Below are 19,769 nucleotides of genomic sequence, written 5' to 3' on the forward strand. Positions count from 1 at the left end.
GATGTCGAAAACTTACTTTTGCGTCCTCGCCCTTGCGTTTTTGTCCCAAAATGTTGTAAAATAAAAAAACTTTTACTGAATAACGTTATGAAAAATGACGGTAATAATTTTTTTCTTAGTACAAGAGCATAGTGGGATTCTGGTTTTTTATCAAATCTCCAGAATATGTACTCCAACAACGAAAACATATTTTCTAACCTCAAAATCACTTACATAACTAATTATTTTTCTGTAAGAAACGTTGTATATATTTTGACCAAAGAGAACTTTTTCGGCCTATTCAGATCGGCTGAAAAAGTTCTTCTTTATGACCTTGATACACTTTTAACTATTGTCACTTTATTGCCCTTTTTTTCTCACTTTTGGTAGATTCTTGGATTCTTTCTTCCTCTTTTTTGTCTCCTTGTTTTATCGCTTTTTTTTTTTTCTTTTGAGATATCGATATATCCGCCAATGAGTATTAAGTGCAGAATTTCCACAAAAACGCGTGATATGTTAGTTAACAAAACAAAAACCACCTAATCTTACCTTGTATAGCCAGCATTCATCACTTTCCCCATACACGCTTCACGTTTAAACATCTCGCTCGCCCCGCGCCCCACGATCTTAAATAGCGTCAGACTCTCCTCGTGTTTATTTTCGCTCTCTCGCCGAAAGGCTCTCGCGAAGAAATAGCCAATTAAACCGTCTTAAAATCTCTATTTACAGCGGCGCGTTTACCGCCTCCGGTTATTATTAAAACAGTGCATTCATTAATCTCAAGGAGGAAAAAACTCATCCTATCGACCCCCCGACGCTCCTCTTCTCGCACTTTATCAATATTTATCTTATCAGATGGTATCGCTCTTACTCACCGCCGACTTTCCACCAGTGTTCGCGCACATTTCCCCCAAATGGCAGCCGATTATCTTCGCCGTGTTTACATGAACCGTAAATATTTGTCGTACGAGTCGAGAATTATTATTGGAAAGTAAATATCTTGGTCGTGACATTCACTCCGACTCTCAAGACCCAAGATCAGTCAGTCTTGCAGCAAGCGCGAGTGCTCTCGGACGGACGCTTAGAATGGAACGGTGCTGGAAGTTCGAAACGCGTGTGCCCTTTGTGTGCTGATGTGTAGATAGATAGTGACGCGAAGAAGTGCACTCTTATCAGATAATTGTCACAGTCTGTGTGGCTGTTGCCAACCCAACCCATTTCGCCGGGAAGGCGCTGACGTCGCGGGCCCGTGACGTCACTCTATTGTGGTGGTTGTTCTCGAATTGGGTGGTGCGATTGTGAATCGAAATCGAACAAATCGAGCGAAGTGGGCGACGAAGAGCGAGCGGGAAGTAAAAGTGGTCCGGCGAGGTCTATTTCGTTGCGAGCGCCCAGTTATTAAAAATTAATTTTCGTTTTTGAGAATTAGTGTCAGTGTCAAGCCGGTAATTTCATATTTCGCTTATTTATTATCCAATTGAAGGAAATCGTCCCTGGTTTTGTTTGTCCGAAAACCGTGACCTGTTTGTCTTAATAGGTGTAATTATAGATCAAAATTTAGATACTGTTTTCGGCGTCCTCTAACGCGTTTCGCTCGCGGTGACAGCGGGTGCGTTCTCCCCCATTTGTCCGTAATTAAATCCAATTAAAATTCGAAGCCGGCCGTTCGTGAGAGATTAAACGGGATTATTTATATAAATGAATGGATGTAATAATTATTGCTGCGACAATTGTTTCTATGGTGATAAAATCGAGCGGAGGTTAAGCTGCGGGCGTTATTATTTTTAACGGGATTTTCTGCACATTTGGATGACGTATGAGTGCGGAAAACGTGTGGGAATCGAGTTGGCCGCGGCGGATCGACAGCAGTAAGGTTCGAAGAAAACCTACAAGTACGCGTGCAAACGGAAGCACTTGTAACGTGGAAAAAATGCGCGATAATGGGGGTTACGAAACTATGCGGAGGCATAACTAGGGTGGATTTTAGTAGTTGCTGTATTTCGTGAGAAATGTTTGTTTTACTCGGTCATGGTTTTTGCCGGTCTTAGGTTAAAATTTTTGGTTTTTCCTTTTCTTATTTTTTTTTTCAATTTTTCTATTTTTTAATGTTTCGGTTTTATAATTTATCTTTTTTCAACTCGTAATTCCTTCAATTTTTCTGCATTTTTCAATTTTTCGTTTCTCAATTTTTCAAGTTTTTGATTTCCAATTTTTTAATTTTTCATTTTATACGTTTTGTTTTTCATTTTTGATTTTTCAATTTTACAATTTTCCCGTTTTTTTTATTCGAAAAGTGGATAAATCGAAAATTCTAAAAACCGAAAAAAATTAAAAATCAAAAAACTGAAAAAGCGAAAAATCGCAAAATCGAAAGAGAGGAAAACCTAAAAATTACAAATCGAAGAACTGAAGAAACAAAAAATTGAAACAGGAAAACTAAAAACGAGAAATTTGAAAATCGAAAAAATTATAAAATCAAAGTGAAAAATTTTTGAAATTATTATTACATATTTAAAATGAATACTAGAAAAATTGCAAATCAAATATTGAAGAAACGAAAAATTGAAATATTTTACATTGGAAAAAAAAAACAGAAATTGTAAAACCAGGATATTGAAAAACTGAAAAATAAAGAAAATTAAAGAGCGAAACGAAAAATAGAAAAATAAAAAATTTGAAACCCGTCAAATTACAAATCTAAAAATTGAAACATTCAAAGGTTTGAAAATGAAGCAACGAAAAATTGAAAAAAAAAACGAAATGAAAAATTGGTATTCGAAAAATTAAAAATTGAAAATCGGGCAATTTTAAATCGAAAAATCGCGAAATCTAAAAAATAAAAGACCCAAACAAAAATTATCATCTTTATTTTTCCTTCTGAACACCGTTTTAAATTTGTCATTTTTACTTGGTGAATGTAAGCTAAAGAAGTATAGTAATCGATTTTTTTTTCATTTTCTTAATTTTTTTCAATTTTTCAATTTCTCAGCTTCCAAAATTTTCAATTTCTTGATTTGCAATTTTTCGAAATTACAATTTTTCATTATTTCGATTTTTCAATTTCTCAATCTTTAATTCTTTCTCAATTTTTCAAGTTCTTCATTTCCAATTTTAAATTTTTCATTTTATACCTTTTCTGTTTTTCATTTTTGATTTTTCAATTTTGCAATTTTCCCATTTTTTTTTATTCGAAAAGTGGAAAAATCAAAAAACTGAAAAAGCGAAAAATCGAAAAAGAGGAAAACCTAAAAATTACAAATCGAAGAACCGAAGAAACAAAAAATTGAAACAGGAAAACTAAAAACGAGAAATTTGAAAATCGAAAAAATTATAAAATCAAAGTGAAAAATTTTTGAAATTATTATTACATATTTAAAATGAAAACTAGAAAAATTGCAAATCAAATATTGAAGAAACGAAAAATAGAAAAATAAAAAATTTGAAACTCGTCAAATTACAAATCCAAAAATTGAAACATCCAAAGGTTTGAAAATGAAGCAACGAAAAATTGAAAAAAAAAAGAAATGAAAAATTGGTATTCAAAAAATTAAAAATTGAAAATCGGGCAATTTTAAATCGAAAAATCGCGAAATCTAAAAAATAAAGGACCCCAACAAAAATTATCGTCTTTATTTTTCCTTCTGAACACCGTTTTAAATTTGTCATTTTTACTTGGTGAATGTAAGCTAAAGAAGTATAGTAATCGATTTTTTTTTCATTTTCTTAATTTTTTTCAATTTTTCAATTTCTCAGCTTCCAAAATTTTCAATTTCTTGATTTGCAATTTTTCGAAATTACAATTTTTCATTATTTCGATTTTTCAATTTCTCAATCTTTAATTCTTTCTCAATTTTTCAAGTTCTTCATTTCCAATTTTAAATTTTTCATTTTATACCTTTTCTGTTTTTCATTTTTGATTTTTCAATTTTGCAATTTTCCCATTTTTTTTTATTCGAAAAGTGGAAAAATCAAAAAACTGAAAAAGCGAAAAATCGAAAAAGAGGAAAACCTAAAAATTACAAATCGAAGAACCGAAGAAACAAAAAATTGAAACAGGAAAACTAAAAACGAGAAATTTGAAAATCGAAAAAATTATAAAATCAAAGTGAAAAATTTTTGAAATTATTATTACATATTTAAAATGAAAACTAGAAAAATTGCAAATCAAATATTGAAGAAACGAAAAATTGAAATATTTTACATTGGAAAAAAACAGAAATTGTAAAACCAGGATATTGAAAAATAAAGAAAATTAAAGACCGAAACGAAAAATAGAAAAATAAAAAATTTGAAACTCGTCAAATTACAAATCCAAAAATTGAAACATCCAAAGGTTTGAAAATGAAGCAACGAAAAATTGAAAAAAAAAAAGAAATGAAAAATTGGTATTCAAAAAATTAAAAATTGAAAATCGGGCAATTTTAAATCGAAAAATCGCGAAATCTAAAAAATAAAGGACCCCAACAAAAATTATCGTCTTTATTTTTCCTTCTGAACACCGTTTTAAATTTGTCATTTTTACTTGGTGAATGTAAGCTAAAGAAGTATAGTAATCGAATTTTTCTTTTTTTTTTTTCATTTTCTTAATTTTTTTCAATTTTTCAATTTCTCAGCTTCCAAATTTTTAAATTTTTTGATTTGCAATATTTCGAAATTACAATTTTTCATTATTTCGATTTTTCAATTTCTCAATCTTTAATTTTTCGATGTTTCATTTCCTCAATTCTTCAAGTTCTAGATTTTGATTTTTCATTTTCCTTTTTTCCTTGATTTTATATCACAATTTTTCGTTTCTTCCAATTTTCCTATTTTCATTCTTCGATTTTTCATTTCCTGGATTTTCCAACTTTTTAATTTTTCAATTTTACAATTTTTGGATCTTCAATCATCCGATTGTGCATTGTGCACTTTTTCGCTTTTTAAATTTCTGAATTTTTAATCTTTCAATTTTTCAAGTTCTTGATTTCTAATTTTTAAATTTTTCAAAGTTTTCATTTTATACTTGTTCGGTTTTTCATTTTTGATTTTTCAATTCTACAATTTTTCCATTTTTTTATTCGAAATGTGGAAAAATCAAAAAACTGAAAAAATGAAAAATCGCAATATCGAAAAAGAAGAAAATCTAAAAATTGCAAATCAAAAGAACTGAAGACACAAAAATTGAAACAGGAAAAGTAAAGACGAGAAATTTGAAAATCGAAAAAATCAATGAATCGAAAAATTGGAAAGGAGAAAAGACGCTAAAATCAAAGTGTAGGATCAAAGTGAAAAATTTTTGAAATTACTATTATTACATATTTAAAATGAAAACTAGAAAAATTGCAAATCAAATATTGAAGAAACGAAAAATTGAAATATTTTACATTGGAAAAAACAAAAATTTTAAAACCAGGATATTGAAAAACTGAAAAATTGAAAAAATTAAGAAAATTAAAGACCGAAACGAAAAATATAAAAATAAAAAATTTGAAACTCGTGAAATTACAATTTTAAAAATTGAAACATCCAAAGGTTTGAAAATTGAAGCAACGAAATGAAAAATTGCAAATCGAAAAATAACAAAATCTAAAAATTGAAGAAACAAGAAAATTGAAAAAATCAATTGAAAAAATAAAAAAATAAAGGACCCACACAAAAAATTATCTTTATTTTTCCTTGTGAACACCGTTTTAAATTTGTCATTTAGACTTCCTGAACGTAAGCTAAAGAAGTATAGCAATGGAATTTTTCGTTTTTTCATTTTCTTAATTTTTTTCAATTTTTCAGTTTCGCAGCTTCCAAATTTTTCAATTTTTCGATTTGCAATTTTTCGACCCAAACAAAAAATTATCTTTATTTTTCCTTGTGAACACCGTTTTAAATTTGTCATTTTGACTTGCTGAACGTAAGCTAAAGAAGTATAGTAATCGAATTTTTCGTTTTTTCATTTTCTTTATTTTTTTCAATTTTTCAGTTTCGCAGCTTCCAAATTTTTCAATTTTTCGATTTGCAATTTTTCATTATTTCGATTTTTCAATTTCTCAATTTTTAATTTGTCGATGTTTCATTTCCTCAGTTCTTCAAGTTCTTGATTTTAATTTTTTATTTTCCTTTTTTTCTCGATTTTGTATCACAATTTTTGGATCTTCAATCATCCGATTGTGCATTGTGCACTTTTTCGCTTTTTAAATTTCTGAATTTTTAATCTTTCAATTTTTCAAGTTTTTTGATTTCTAATTTGTTAATTTTTCAAAGTTTTCATTTTATACTTGTTCGGTTTTTCATTTTTGATTTTTCAATTCTACAATTTTTCCATTTTTTTTATTCGAAAAGTGGAAAAAACAAAAAACTGAAAAAATGAAAAATCGCAATATCGAAAAAGAAGAAAATCTAAAAATTGCAAATCAAAAGAACTGAAGACACAGAAATTGAAACAGGAAAACTAAAGACGAGAAATTTGAAAATCGAAAAAATCAATGAATCGAAAAATTGGAAAGGAGAAAAGACGCCAAAGTGAAAAATTTTTGAAATTATTACATATTTAAAATGAAAACTAGAAAAATTGCAAATCAAATATTGAAGAAACGAAAAATTGAAATAATTTACATTGGAAAAAAACAAAAATTGTAAAAGCAGGATATTGGAAAACTGAAAAATTGAAAAAATTAAGAATTAAAAACCGAAACGAAAAATAGAAAAATAAAAAATTTGAAACCCCGTGGAATTACTAATCTAAAAATTGAAACATCCAAAGGTTTGAAAATTGAAGCAACGAAATGAAAAATTGCAAATCGAAAAATAGCAAAATCTAAAAATTGAAAAAATTCAATTGAAACAATAAAAAAAAATAAAGGACCCAGACAAAAATTATCATCTTTATTTTTGAACACCGTTTTTTTGTTTTTTTTTTAGCTAAAGAAGTCTTGTAATCGAATTTTTCGTTTTTTTCATTTTCTTAATTTTCTTCAATTTTTCAATTTCTCAGCTTCCAAATTTTTCAATTTTTTTTTTCGATGTTTGGTTTCCTCAATTCTTCAAGTCCTTGATTTTGATTTTTCATTTTCCTTTTTTCCTTGGTTTTATATCACAATTTTTCGTTTATTCAAATTTTCCGATTTTCAATCCTCGATTTTTCATTTCCTGGATTTTCAAATTTTTCAATTTTACAATTTTTGGATCCTCAATTATTATCCGATTGTGCATTTTTCGATTTTTAAATTTCTCAATTTTTAATCTGTCAATTGAAAAATTTCATTTTCTTCATTTTTTTCAATCGGAAAATTGGAAATGATGAATTTGAAAAATTTTACAAATTCATGATTTTCAATTTTTAGATTTTTCACAATTTTCGTTTTATACTCTTTCGGTTTTTCACGTTTTGATTTTTAAATTTCTCCATTTTTGATTCGAAGTGGAAAAATCGAAAAACTAAAAAATCTAAAAACATGAAAAATCGAACAAGTGCAAATCGAAGAACAGAAAAAACAAAAAAATGAAACTAAATTGAAAAATTGAAAAATTCTAGTCAAAATTCGCAGCTGTTGTGTTATTTACGCCACTGATTTTTACTTAACAGAAAGCAAAACTCACAAAAAAGTTTTATAAGTTTTGATTTCAAACAAACAAACTGAAAACGAGAAATTTGAGGATCGAAAAAATTAATGAATGGAAAAATTGTAAAGTCGAAAAACAATAACATTGAAAAAAGAAAATTGTCAAATTGAAAAAGTGAAAAAAATTTGAAATTATTATAATAATCATTATTAGTATATGTTTAAAATGAAAACTAGAGAAATTACAAATCAGAAACTGAAGAAACGAAAAATTGAAAAATCGAAAAACTTAAAAATCTAAAATTGAGAAAACGAAAAATGGAAGTTTCACGTGAAAAAAAAAGAAGGAAAAAGGAGAAAAATTATAAAACCAGTATATTGAAAAATTGAAAAAATAAAGAAAATAAAAAACCGAAACGGTAACTCGTACAAATCGACAAATTGCAAATCTAAAAATTGAAACATCCAAAAGTTTGAAAATAAAAAAACTGAAAAATTAAAAATGAAAAATTGGAAATTACAAAACAAAATCAGAAAAATTGTAAAAATAAAGAAAATAATCGAAATGAAAAATTACAAATCGAAAGTTAAAGAAGCGAAAAATTGCAAAATTTCAAAATGGAAAAAAACAAGAAAATTGAATAAATCAAAATTGAAAAACCGAAAAATTATAAAATCGAAAAATCACAAGATCTAAAAATCGAGAAAAAAACTAGAGTTACGAAATGATCACGTTTGGTTTTCCTTTGGAACACCATTTTAAATTCGTCATTTTTACTTACTGAATATTAGTTAAAAAAGTAAAGTAATCGAGTCTCAATTTCTCAATTTTACAGTTTTTCGTTTCTTTAATTTTCAAGTTCATAATTTATGATTTTTCTCTTTTTCTTAGATTTGATCATTTCTTGATTTCAGAATTTTTCGTTTTCTCATTTTCTTTATTTTTTAATTTTTTCAATTTCTCTTAATTTTTCGATTTTTCGTTGCCTCAATTCTTCGAGTTCTTGATTTTGAATTTTCATTTTCCTTTCTCCTTGATTTTATATCACAATTTTTCGTTTATTCAATTTTTCAAGTTCTTGATTTATGATTTTTTTTCTTTATCTTAGATTTGATCATATTTTGATTTCAGGATTTTTCGGTTTTTCGTTTTCTTAATTTTTTCATTTTTTCAATTTCTCTTAATTTTTCGATTTTTCGTTGACTCAGTTCTTCAAGTTCTTGATTTTGTATTTTCATTTTCCTTTCTCCTTGATTTTATATCACAATTTTTCGTTTATTCAAATTTTCCAATTTTCAATCTTCGATTTTTAATTTAAAAAAATTTTCAATTTTGAAGTTTTCATGTTATACTTTTTCGGTTTTTCATTTTATGATTTTTCATTTTTCAATCCTCAATTGTACAATTTTTCAGTTTTTCCATTTTTTTATTCGAAAAGTGGAAAAATCGAAAAACTAAAAAACAAAAAAAAATGGAAAATCGAAAAATTAATAAATTCAACATCTAAAAATTAAAAAATTCCAAAATCGTAAAATTAAAAAAGTGAAAAATTTTTGAAATTATTATTCCATTTTTAAACGAAATCTATAGAAATTCCAAATGAAAAACTAAAGAAACGAAAAATGAAAAAAATTATAAAACCAGTATATTGGAAAACTGCAAAATTGAACAAATACAGAAAATAAAAAATCAAAACGAAAAATTGAAAAATTAAAAATTGGAAACTCTTGAAATTACAAATTGAAAATTGCAAATCGAAAAAATTTAAGCAACGAAATATTGAAAAACCGAAATGAAAAATTGCAAAATCGAAAAACTGAAGTGTTATTTACGCTATTGGTTTTTATTTAATAGAAAACAAAAGTCGCAAAAAATATAATTTAAAAAAACGGAATTTGTTGGGTTGCACTTCAGGGACGAGGGAAGTTCGGTCGAAATAACCTTCGACCAATTTTTATTTTTTAATTTTTTACTGCAGACCTCTAACTTAAATAGGTCGAGGAAAAAATGTCGTATAAACTGGTACAAATGAGCTAATAAAAAATATATTTCCCAGATGTTTTACAATAGTCAAACTAGAGAGTAGTTGTTCAAAGCAATGAATATTTTTTGGACATCTTTGGAAATTCTGAAACGCTGACATTGAAAATTGTTTAGCAAAGCTTAACATGTTTTAAGCATTTAAAATTTAAAGTAATCAATGATTCCATGGAATGGTTAATTATTTCTTGAAAATGTTGCGGTGTTTAATCCACATTAAAAAAACAAACAAAGTGAAGATGATGTTTATGGTATGTATGTGTTAAAAATCCAAATTATACGTTTATTCATTTCTAAAATTTACAGAAAAATTCGGTGTAGAAAATACGCACAATCTTGAAAAATATAACGTAGCTGACCCGATATTAACGTGTACTTAGCGACAATCAAACTATTATTGACACGATAAACTGACTAATAGTGTAATTATTAGGCATAAATAACCGATTAAATATAGGCGATTATTAATGCTTGATACGTCAATCGAAACGGGAGACAGTTTGTTGCTCTTAAAAGTCATAGAACAAAAATGTAAAGTGTCGTCACTTCGACACGTGATCCTCTATTTTTAATAATGTTATCTCCAAACGTTTTGTTATTTTATCACCGCAGCAGGTTTATTTTCCCGAGATATGATAACTCCGCGTAGTCTAAAAAAAGTTGTCGAACCGCAGATGCAGAAACCGCGTAGATGTGCATAAAACCGTTCCGATGAAGTGGGAAGGAGTGCTAGGAACATGGATGTTCCGAAGAAAACCTCCGATCGTACGTTTACCTCCCGACGGCAGCTCCCTAATAGGTATTAAGTGTCTTTGTACTCTCCATCTCGAGCATGTGATGTTTTGCCCGTACGGAAAAATCTCCCGATTTGTTTTTCCAATTCGCTCGCATCGATTAATTGCCTTCCAAATATTTACCGGTCGGCGTAAAAATAACGACACCTCGATAATTAATACTCCTCGGCTCGGATTTATCCGCCTCAGTTTCCATCGGTGAACCGTTCCTCGCCGGATGGCTCGCTTTTCGCCGCGCACTAAATCGCACACATCACCTTGACAATCCCACTTTCGCAGCTAATGGCGCCGAAAGCCGACGAGACCTCTAAGCCCATCATCAAAGAGTTGAAGACGGGCGAGCATGCGTCCTCCAGCAGGCAGTGCGCGTGCAAAAGGTACCCCGGCGGCATGCCCGAGAAGAGCAAAAACGCGCGCAGGTGCGTCTCGGTGTTCGACCTGTCCGCGACCGAGGAGAAGCCGGTGAAGAAGAGCGCCACGTTGGGGTCGGCGCCGGCGATCGACGGCCTGGGTAAAAGCCACAAGGGCGGCTACTCGAGGCTGCTGTGCCTGTGGAGGAGGTTCAAGAGGTCGCTGTCGGGCGGCGGAAGTGAGTTTTTCTTGTATTTTCGATCGATCCGGGATGGAATCGCCGGTCGTGATTGGTATCTCGGTGGAGATAAGGGTTATCTGCGGCGCGGTTTCGGCTAGACGGCGATTGTTTATCTGCGAAAGTGTAAGTTTTTGTTAACGAGGAAAGTGGAACGACTTTCTTCGGACTATTGTGCGTTTTTCGTTTTTTGCGAGAGAGTGACACGAAGTAGAAATTTGATCCACTTTGTGGGGCGCCGGATGACGCTGATGGACGATAACGGAGCGGGAAAAGCAGGCCGGTACGGACCTGTGTTGTAAGTTATGACGAGATTGTTTGACGGGTGGTGACAAAAATTGTACCCACTCTTCCGGGTAAGCTCGAAGAAAGACACCAGAACATCCTGTGATCGGTTCGGGCCTGGTTTAGGGGCTTGCCCAGTTTTTGCGGAGGAGTTGTGACCCTGGGGACGAGTTCCTCCTCGGAATGCATTGTGTGGGTGGGCCTGTGTGAACCTGTTCTATCGGTTGCACCTTTGCTCCGGGAAGCCAAAGTTCAAATTCTGTTTTCCCTTGATAGTCGTCAGGGTTCAAACCCGTTGGTCACCGTTAGGTCCTGATGGTACGAATGAGGATCTGGGAGCCAACCTGAAGATCCACTTCCTCCATTTTCGTCTTTTCCTGGTGCTTTGGCTTCATCTTGCCTTGATTGATCGCTTGGTCTGCCAAATTTTGGGTTAGATATATAATTTTGATCCCTGGACTCCTGTGGGAGGGTCTTTGTTTGCAGGAAGCTTGTGAACCTTTGATGTTTCCAGGTCTACTTCAAGGTGGATCTGGGGACTTCCTCAAAGGTCATGCATGGCTTCCTTTAATGTCCATAGGTCTTGTCTTCATTTGACGAGGAACTATTATGCGTTCCCCCTTGACTTTTATCTACCCATTTCTGAAAAAGTTCATACATGAAACTTACACAAATAATCAAAGTTTTCATTTCGCTTCTATTCGTATTAAAGTTTTATTTGTGTGTATTAAAGTTTCACAGTAAATCGAATTATTTCTTGAATTTTCATAATTTTATTGACTGTAATATAACTAAATAATGTGACTTTTACAGTTTTTTAGTTAGGACAAATAGCGTTCGTCATTATAAAAATTATTTTGTCTTACCGTTTTATTATCGGTCTATAATGGCTTTGATTTGAGGTACGTTAATGACCAAATAATGCCCTAGGGCATTGAGAATAGTTGCCATGGCTGGTTGTGTAGATACGGCGACAGTGCTAATTTATATTATTGAAACCATGATCTTTTGTAGAGACAAAATCTTAACAAAAATCCAAAACTCAAAAAAACTCAAATCCAATAATTCCAAAAATCAAAAAAATCGAAAATATATTATCGTTTTCCGGGTTGGGACCGTGTCAGTTGAGTGTTTGGGCTCGACGTTTCGCACACTTTCGTAATTGGCATCTTCAGAAGCAGGGTTGGGAAATTAGGAAGAAGGCAAAAGAGCAGGGCAACTCAGTATGTCAACCATGCCAGAGGCGAGACTCTTCTGATTTCTCAACCCTGCTTCTGAAGATGCCACGTATGAAAGTGTGCGAAACGTCGAGCCCAAAAACTCAACTCACACTCCGATCGTGAAAATTAAGCAAAAAATAAAAATCATCCAAAAAGTCGAAAAAATTGAATAAATCCAAAAAAACAAATGTATTCTAAAAATCCAAAAAATCGAATATATTCAACAAATCTAAAAAAATGAAAAAAATATCAAAAATTCAAAAGAATAAAGAACCGAAACGAAAAATTGAGAATGTAGAAAAGAAAAGTTAAAAATTGAAGAAATAAGAAAATTGAAAAAACGAAAAATTATAAATTCGAAACATTAAAAAATCGAATAGGGAATTTGAGAAAAAGTTGGAAAATTGAAAAATTTAATCTTAAAAACTCGAAAAATTACAAATCGAAAAATCACAAAAAATTTGTATAATTTTTCAAAGAAAGTGGATTTATTGGGCTGCACTTCCGGGACGAGGGAAGTTCGTTCGAAATAACCTTGGACCAATTGTGATTTTTTAATTTTTTAGTGCAGATTTCTAACCTAAATAGGTCGAGGAAAAAAAATTATAAACTAGTACAAATGAGCTAATAAAAAAATATATTTCCCAGATGTTTTGCAAAGTAATGAATAGTTTTTCGACGTCTTTGGAAATTCTGAAAAGCTGACAAGCTACTGACTTGAGGTACGTGATTGACCAAATAATGCCCTAGGGCATTAAGAATAGTTGCCACAGTAACGTCAACAGAAAACGCAATTGACTGAAGCCAATTAGTTTATTGCCAGTTGTACGGCGACAGCGCTAATTTATATTATTGAAATCACAATCTCTGGTTGAGGCAAAATCCAAAAAAAAACCCAAGAAACTCAAGAAATCCAATCATCCGAAAAATCGAAAATATTAAAAAAATAAACAAGTCAAAAAAGTTCGTGAATTAAAAAAATCTGAAAAGTTCAAGAAACCCTAGAAACTCAAAAAACTCAAGAAATCCAATAATTCAAAAATTCGAAAACTTCTCAAAAATCCAAAAAATAAAACTTATCCAAAAGTCGAAAAAATTGAATAAATCAAAATAAACAGAAATTCTAAAAAATCCAACAAACTCAAGAAATAAAATCCAATACATATATCCAAAAAAAAATTTAAAAAATTAAATTCAAAATTTAAAAAATCTGAGGAAATAACTTAGTTTTTCTCGAATACAACAAATAAAAGAATGGCAAAGATGAATGTACGGCGACAGCGCTAATTTATATTATTGAAACCACGATCTCTGATTGAGGCGAAATCCAAAAAAAAACAAGAAACTCAAGAAATCCAATCATCCGAAAAATCGAAAATATCAAAAAAATAAAAAATTCAAAAAAGTTCATAAATTTAAAAAATCTGGAAAGTCCAAGAAACCCTAGAAACTCAAAAAACTCAAGAAATCCAATAATTCAAAAAATCGAAAACTTCTCAAAAATCCAAAAAATTAAACTTATCCAAAAAGTCGAAAAAATTGAATAAATCTAAATAAACAAAAATTCTAAAAAATCCAACAAACTCAAGAAATTTAGTAAAATCCAATATATCCAACAAATCCAAAAAAATGAAAAAAATTAAATTCAAAATTTAAAAATTCTGAGGAAATAAATTAGTTTTCTGGAATACAACAAATAAAAGAATGGCAAAGATGATTTTTTTTTGTAAATATTAAATTTTGTATGTTCCACTCAAGGTCTCTAAACTATCACCTTCGAAAAAACATAAAAAAATATCTATTAGACCATAATCTACAACTTTGCTGATGATCGACTTTAAAATCTCCTAAACCAAAGATCTAAAAAATTCGAACAATTCATAAAACCCAAGAAACTCAAGTAATTCAAAAAATCGAATATTGCCAACAAATTAAAAAAAAAATTTAAAAATCAAAATTCAAAAAATCTGGGGAAATAAATTAGTTCTTCTGGAAAGGGCATAAACTATTTCATAATACCCGTAGTAGATAATTAACTATTGGACCATGATCTACAACTTTGCCGATGATAAAAAAAGCCCAAGAAACTCAAATCCAAGAAAATTTAAAATATCGAAAAGGTATAACCAACAAGTCCAAAAAATGAAAAAAAAATCAAAATTCAAAAAAATCTGAGGAAATAAATTATAGTTTTGGAATGCTACTAATATAATGCCAAAGATGATTTTTTTTTTTTTTTCTAAATATCAAACACTAAACGGTCAGACAAAATTTTGTTAAGTACCACTCAAGGTCTATAAACTGTCGTCTTCAAAAGGGCATAAACTACTTCATAATACCCGTGGTAAACCAAAAAAAATCTATTAGACCATGATCTACAACTTCGCTGATGATCGACTTTAAAATCTCCTAAACCAAAGATCTAAAAAATTCGAACAACTCATAAAACCCAAGAAACTCAAGAAATCCAAAAAATCGAATATGGCCAACAAATTCAAAACAAATTTTTAAAAATCAAAATTCAAAATATCTGGGGAAATAAATTAGTTCTTCTGGAAAGGGCATAAACTATTTCATAATACCCGTAACTATTGGACCATGATCTACAACTTTGCCGATGATAAAAAAAACCCAAGAAACTCAAATTCAAGAAAATTTAAAATATCGAAAAGGTATAACCAACAAGTCCAAAAAATGAAAAAAAAATGAAAATCAAAATTCAAAAAAATCTGAGGAAATAAATTATAGTTTTGGAATGCAACTAATATCATGCCAAAGATGATTTTTTTTTTAAATATCAAACACTAATCGGTCAGACAAAATTTTGTTCTGTACCACTCAAGGTCTATAAACTGTCATCTTCGAAAGGGCATAAACTACTTCATAATACCCGTGGTAGACCAAAAAAATCTATTAGACCATGATCTACAACTTTGCCGATAATCGACTATAACATCTTCCAAACCAAAAATCTAAAAAATTTAAACAATCCATGAAACCCAGGAAACTTATTATTATTCTTCTGGAATGCAACCAATAAAAGGATGCCAAAGATGAGTTTTTTTGTAAATACATAGTAAATTTTGTATGTACCACCAAGGTTTCTAAACTGTCACCTTCGAAAGGGCATAAACTACTTCATAATACCCGTGGTAGATAAATAACTATTAGACCATGATCTACAGCTTTGCCGATAATAAAACTCAAATCCAAGAAAATTTAAAAAATCGAATAGATTTAATCAACAAGTCCAAAAAATGAAAACAAAAATTTAAAAATCAAAATTCAAAAAAATCTGAGGAAATAAATTATAGTTCTGGAATGCAACTAATAAAAAAATGCCAAAGATGATTTTTTTTTTCTAAATATCAAAAACTAAATGGTAGGACAAAATTTTGTATGCACCACTCAAGATCTCTAAACTGTCACCTTCGAAAGGGCATAAACTACTTCATAATGCCCGTGGTGGATAAATATCTATTACAGCATGATCTACAACTTTGCCGATGATCGACTTTAAAATCACCTAAAAAATCCAAAAAAAAACAAACTCAAATCCAAGAAATCCAAAAAAAAAATCGAAATCTAAAAAAATCTGAGGAAATTAATTAGTTCTAGAATGCAGCTAATAAACGAATGGCAAAGATGATTTTTTTGTAAATATCAAAAACTAAACGGTAAGACAAAATTTTGTATGTACCACACAGGATCGCCCTCGAAAGGGCATAAACTGCTTCATAATACCCGTGGGACATAAATAAATTTAAAAACACTAGTACAGTGTTTGGTTATGTTACAGTTAAAAAACTAAGACAAAATTTTGAATAGTTTTTGAAATATGACGCGATAGAGAACCAAAAAAGGCAATTTTAAAATTATGAAAATTCAACAAATAATTGGATTTTCTCTGAAGCGAACTGACAACAACTTTATGATAATTTGTGAAAGATTCATGTTTCAACTTTTTGAAAAATCGATAGATTTTTGATAACTGACCTCAGATCCCCCCCAAATACAGGATTTGCCACTTCATACGAAACTGTGTGATCGAAAACACTTTGTTTTGATTGATAGTCCGTCTGAATTTGTTCTACTTGAAATAAAATCAGATATCAAATCAATCATAAGTTACTAGAACAAGTTTCTCTATTTGAGTACTCGTCCGTTTTCACTCCCATTATTTAAAAAGCTCTAAAATGTCAAGCCGCACTTGCATGTTTGAAGTATTGAAAGTCAAAGTTGAGTTTCGGCAAAGAATTTTCGCTTTGTAATTTCTAATTGGGCGGCATATCGACACGCGAAGTTTTCATTATGCCCGGGAGATAACGTTTCAATTCCGACTCCTTTTTCACGATTTTGTTTGACAAAGCGGAACTCAACTTCAGAAATTTTAATTGGCGACTTTTACAGAAGCGTCTTCAGCATCGACATTTAGCGGTTACACGATAACTGTTAAGTGCGAATTATAACTCTTTGGACGCCAGTCACTAAATGACACCGCTTGTAAATTAGCACGTGTTAAGTAGATGACGCTAACCGAATCAAACAATAGGGGTTAAGCTTATATTGTCACATTTTAGATAACCGCCGGTAAGTGTGTCATAAATTTATTGAGTAATAGATAAAATTGCAGCTATTACTTGTGTCAGGCGCAAAAACTCCGTCATAAAATCTGGATACAATAACCCAGTAAATTTTTTTTCGACGCAAGAATGTTGCAGGATTGCTCTTTGATCGCTCGAGCATCTGCGTGCAATAAAACGTCGATAAACAAAGGCCCCATATGGAGATGTTAAAAATTTTATTGTACGGGGCGGAATTTCCGTGGGCTTGCCCGTATTCCGAAAAATAATAAACGGGTGGTTTATGAGTGTGAGTAGTATTTTATGAGCGAGATTTCTGCACAAAACGTCGACAGGATGCATTTCTTGCATACGAGAAAGAATACATTATCATTGATTAACATTAATCATAATTATTAACGGGTAATTGGTCCATTTTACAATAATCGAGCGCATTATGTCTCAGTGCCAAGGCTCCGAAGATCGGTTATTAAAACGCGCTTAATAAACGCGCTGTTGCTGCAGGCCGTAGGTAAACAATTTTTAAATGTCCAGGTCAAATCTATCAAGTAACGGATTTGACAGGAACTTTATCATGGTCTCGGTCGTCTCGGTGTAATAATTGACCCACTTTATCTTGTCGGATAAAAATAGAAACAGCTGTAACGTTTCCTCACATTCGAATTAATTTCATTTTCTGTATACTCAGCGAGTGATTTTTTTCCTTGTAAACAAATTACCATATCCTTCGTTTTTGTTGTGTACTTGCGAAGGACGCGTTTGTATAATACGAAAAGAATGCTCGATGCGACTTACGTGAGGCGATCAATCAAACATTACGTCACCAAGGATAATCAAATCGCAAGTGAAGTAGTCATGTCGGAACTGTTGCCAGGTGTGTCGACGAAGAACAAGTTAATTGGCGAAATTAGAATAATGGGTCGTGCCAAAGGCGCTAAGACCCTAGATACGGTCCTGGAAAAAAAACAAAAATCGCGTATTGTGTGGTTGGTCGGTGTGGCATGACAGTCGTGGAACGCCGTCTGGATTTGAAATTCCGAATCAATTAGCCAATTACGCGCTTCTGCCGAATGTCAATAATCGTTACGTCGAAAAACCGCCTTATCCACAATTCAGAGGGCGGCGATGGGGCGCCCCTCCGCGCCTGTATAATTCACACCCGAATCTCCATTTGTCACCCTAATCAAAGAAAATTAATGGAATTTTCCACTCGACAAGCCATAAACAAATTATTGGTCGAGTCGGTTATGCAGCGAAATCGATAAATAAAATAAGACCTCGCTACCACGGCCAGCCCACACACGGGACGAACTCTGACTAAAACTCGGTTTAATCAAATTTACCTGTCCAAAGACCGCTTTCATTCCCCAAAACACGTAATCGCGCCGATTAAGCCGTCAGAGGAGCGTTTGTGCTCGATTATCTTACTCGTGCACGATTTTCGGGTAATTGTGCGGATGGTCAAAGCGGATTTCGGAAAATCGTTAAAAAGGTGTATGGATTTTTCGAACCGGCGGGAGTCCTGCGAAAGTTGTGACCTGTGTAGTTGACAGTTTAAAGTAGCGCTTAAGAAACCCGAACAATTTCTTTTTGTCCGATCATTTGTTCAGAATCGCCTAATGAAATATTGCAATTTTTAAAAAATTGATATTCTTACTTTCGGCCCCATCTCTTCGAAAATTTTTCTCAATTTTCCAAGAATCTCCCAATTGAATTGTCCATTTTTAGGTTATTTTCGAATCAACACGTCGAGATCTAAATCCCAGAATTTTTTGACGATTTTTAAGCAACTTTTTCAAAAGCTCAGTTTTTGGACCTTATTTCGACATACAGAAGTTACTTTCGGCGTCATTTCTCACTGAAATTGTCAATTTTGGTTTTCTTTTAAAGATTCGAATTTCAAACCGATTATTTCTAAAATGTTAAAACAGGATCATAAATATTCTATACTTTTCGAATGAACACGTCGAGATTTATATTTCAGAATTTTTTGTTAATTTTGGGACAATTTTTCCAAGAGCTCAATTTTCGCGTTTAGTACGAAAATTTCGACCGTTTTTCGACTTCGAAAATTGTCGTTTTTTTTTTTTTGAAATTTCGACCTGCGGGATTTTTTTTTCTTCGAAAACTTCGATCATTTATCCAGGATCGCCCAATGGCATTTTTTACATTTTTTTTAAATGATTTTCAAACCCAATATTTCTAAAATCTTGCTCAGGACCATACCTCAAAGTTTTCATTACTCATGGAATTTTCGACCTTATTTTGACTACTTTTGAAAATTACCTAAAGAGATCTTTTTTCGATATTTCGACATGCAGAAGTTAGCTTTGGCTTCATTTTTTCGAAAACTCCTTCCATTTTTCCAAAATTTCTCAATAAGATTGGTAATCTTGGGTTTCTTTTAAAGATTCGAATTTCAAACCAATTAGGTCTAAAATCTTGCACCAGGATCATAAATATGCTACATTTTTCGAATCAGCACATCAAGATCTAGATTCTAGATTTTTTTGTGAAGTTTGAGACAATTTTTCCAAAGAAATTTCAATATTATGGAAATTTCGTTCTTATTTCGGCCACCTTCGAAAATTATCTAGAGAGATTTTTTTTTCTAGATTTCGACATACAGAAATTACTTTCGGCGTCATTTCTTCGAAGACTCCTTCCAGTTTTCTAGAATCTCCCAAGGAATTTGGCAATTTTAGGGTTTTTTAAAAATTGGAATTTCAAACCGATTATTTCTAAA

The 19,769-nt window shown here is 31.3% G+C and overlaps 1 protein-coding gene across 4 annotated transcripts in view; it reads left to right on the forward strand.

Moving 5' to 3' along the window:
* Nucleotides 1–19,769, forward strand: part of LOC135124044 (glycogen synthase kinase-3 beta-like) — a 55,540-nt gene that overhangs the window by 15,149 nt on the left and 20,622 nt on the right. The window contains exons 1-2 of one of the 4 annotated variants that reach the window (XM_064048906.1): nucleotides 950–1,269; nucleotides 10,626–10,935. The exons of 2 other annotated variants lie outside the window; for them this stretch is intronic. In XM_064048906.1, the coding sequence (XP_063904976.1) occupies nucleotides 10,629–10,935 (307 nt within the window). In that variant the 5' untranslated portion in view covers nucleotides 950–1,269; nucleotides 10,626–10,628. Of the gene's footprint in view, nucleotides 1–949; nucleotides 1,270–9,838; nucleotides 10,352–10,625; nucleotides 10,936–19,769 lie in introns of those variants that run through there. One more of the 4 variants, XM_064048922.1, reaches the window with a different exon arrangement.

The sequence above is a fragment of the Zophobas morio genome, unplaced genomic scaffold (genome assembly GCF_036711695.1).
Source record: "Zophobas morio isolate AGI-343-1 ecotype UQ-CSIRO unplaced genomic scaffold, CSIRO_AGI_Zmor_V1 ptg000002l, whole genome shotgun sequence".
Lineage (NCBI taxonomy): Eukaryota > Metazoa > Arthropoda > Insecta > Coleoptera > Tenebrionidae > Zophobas > Zophobas morio.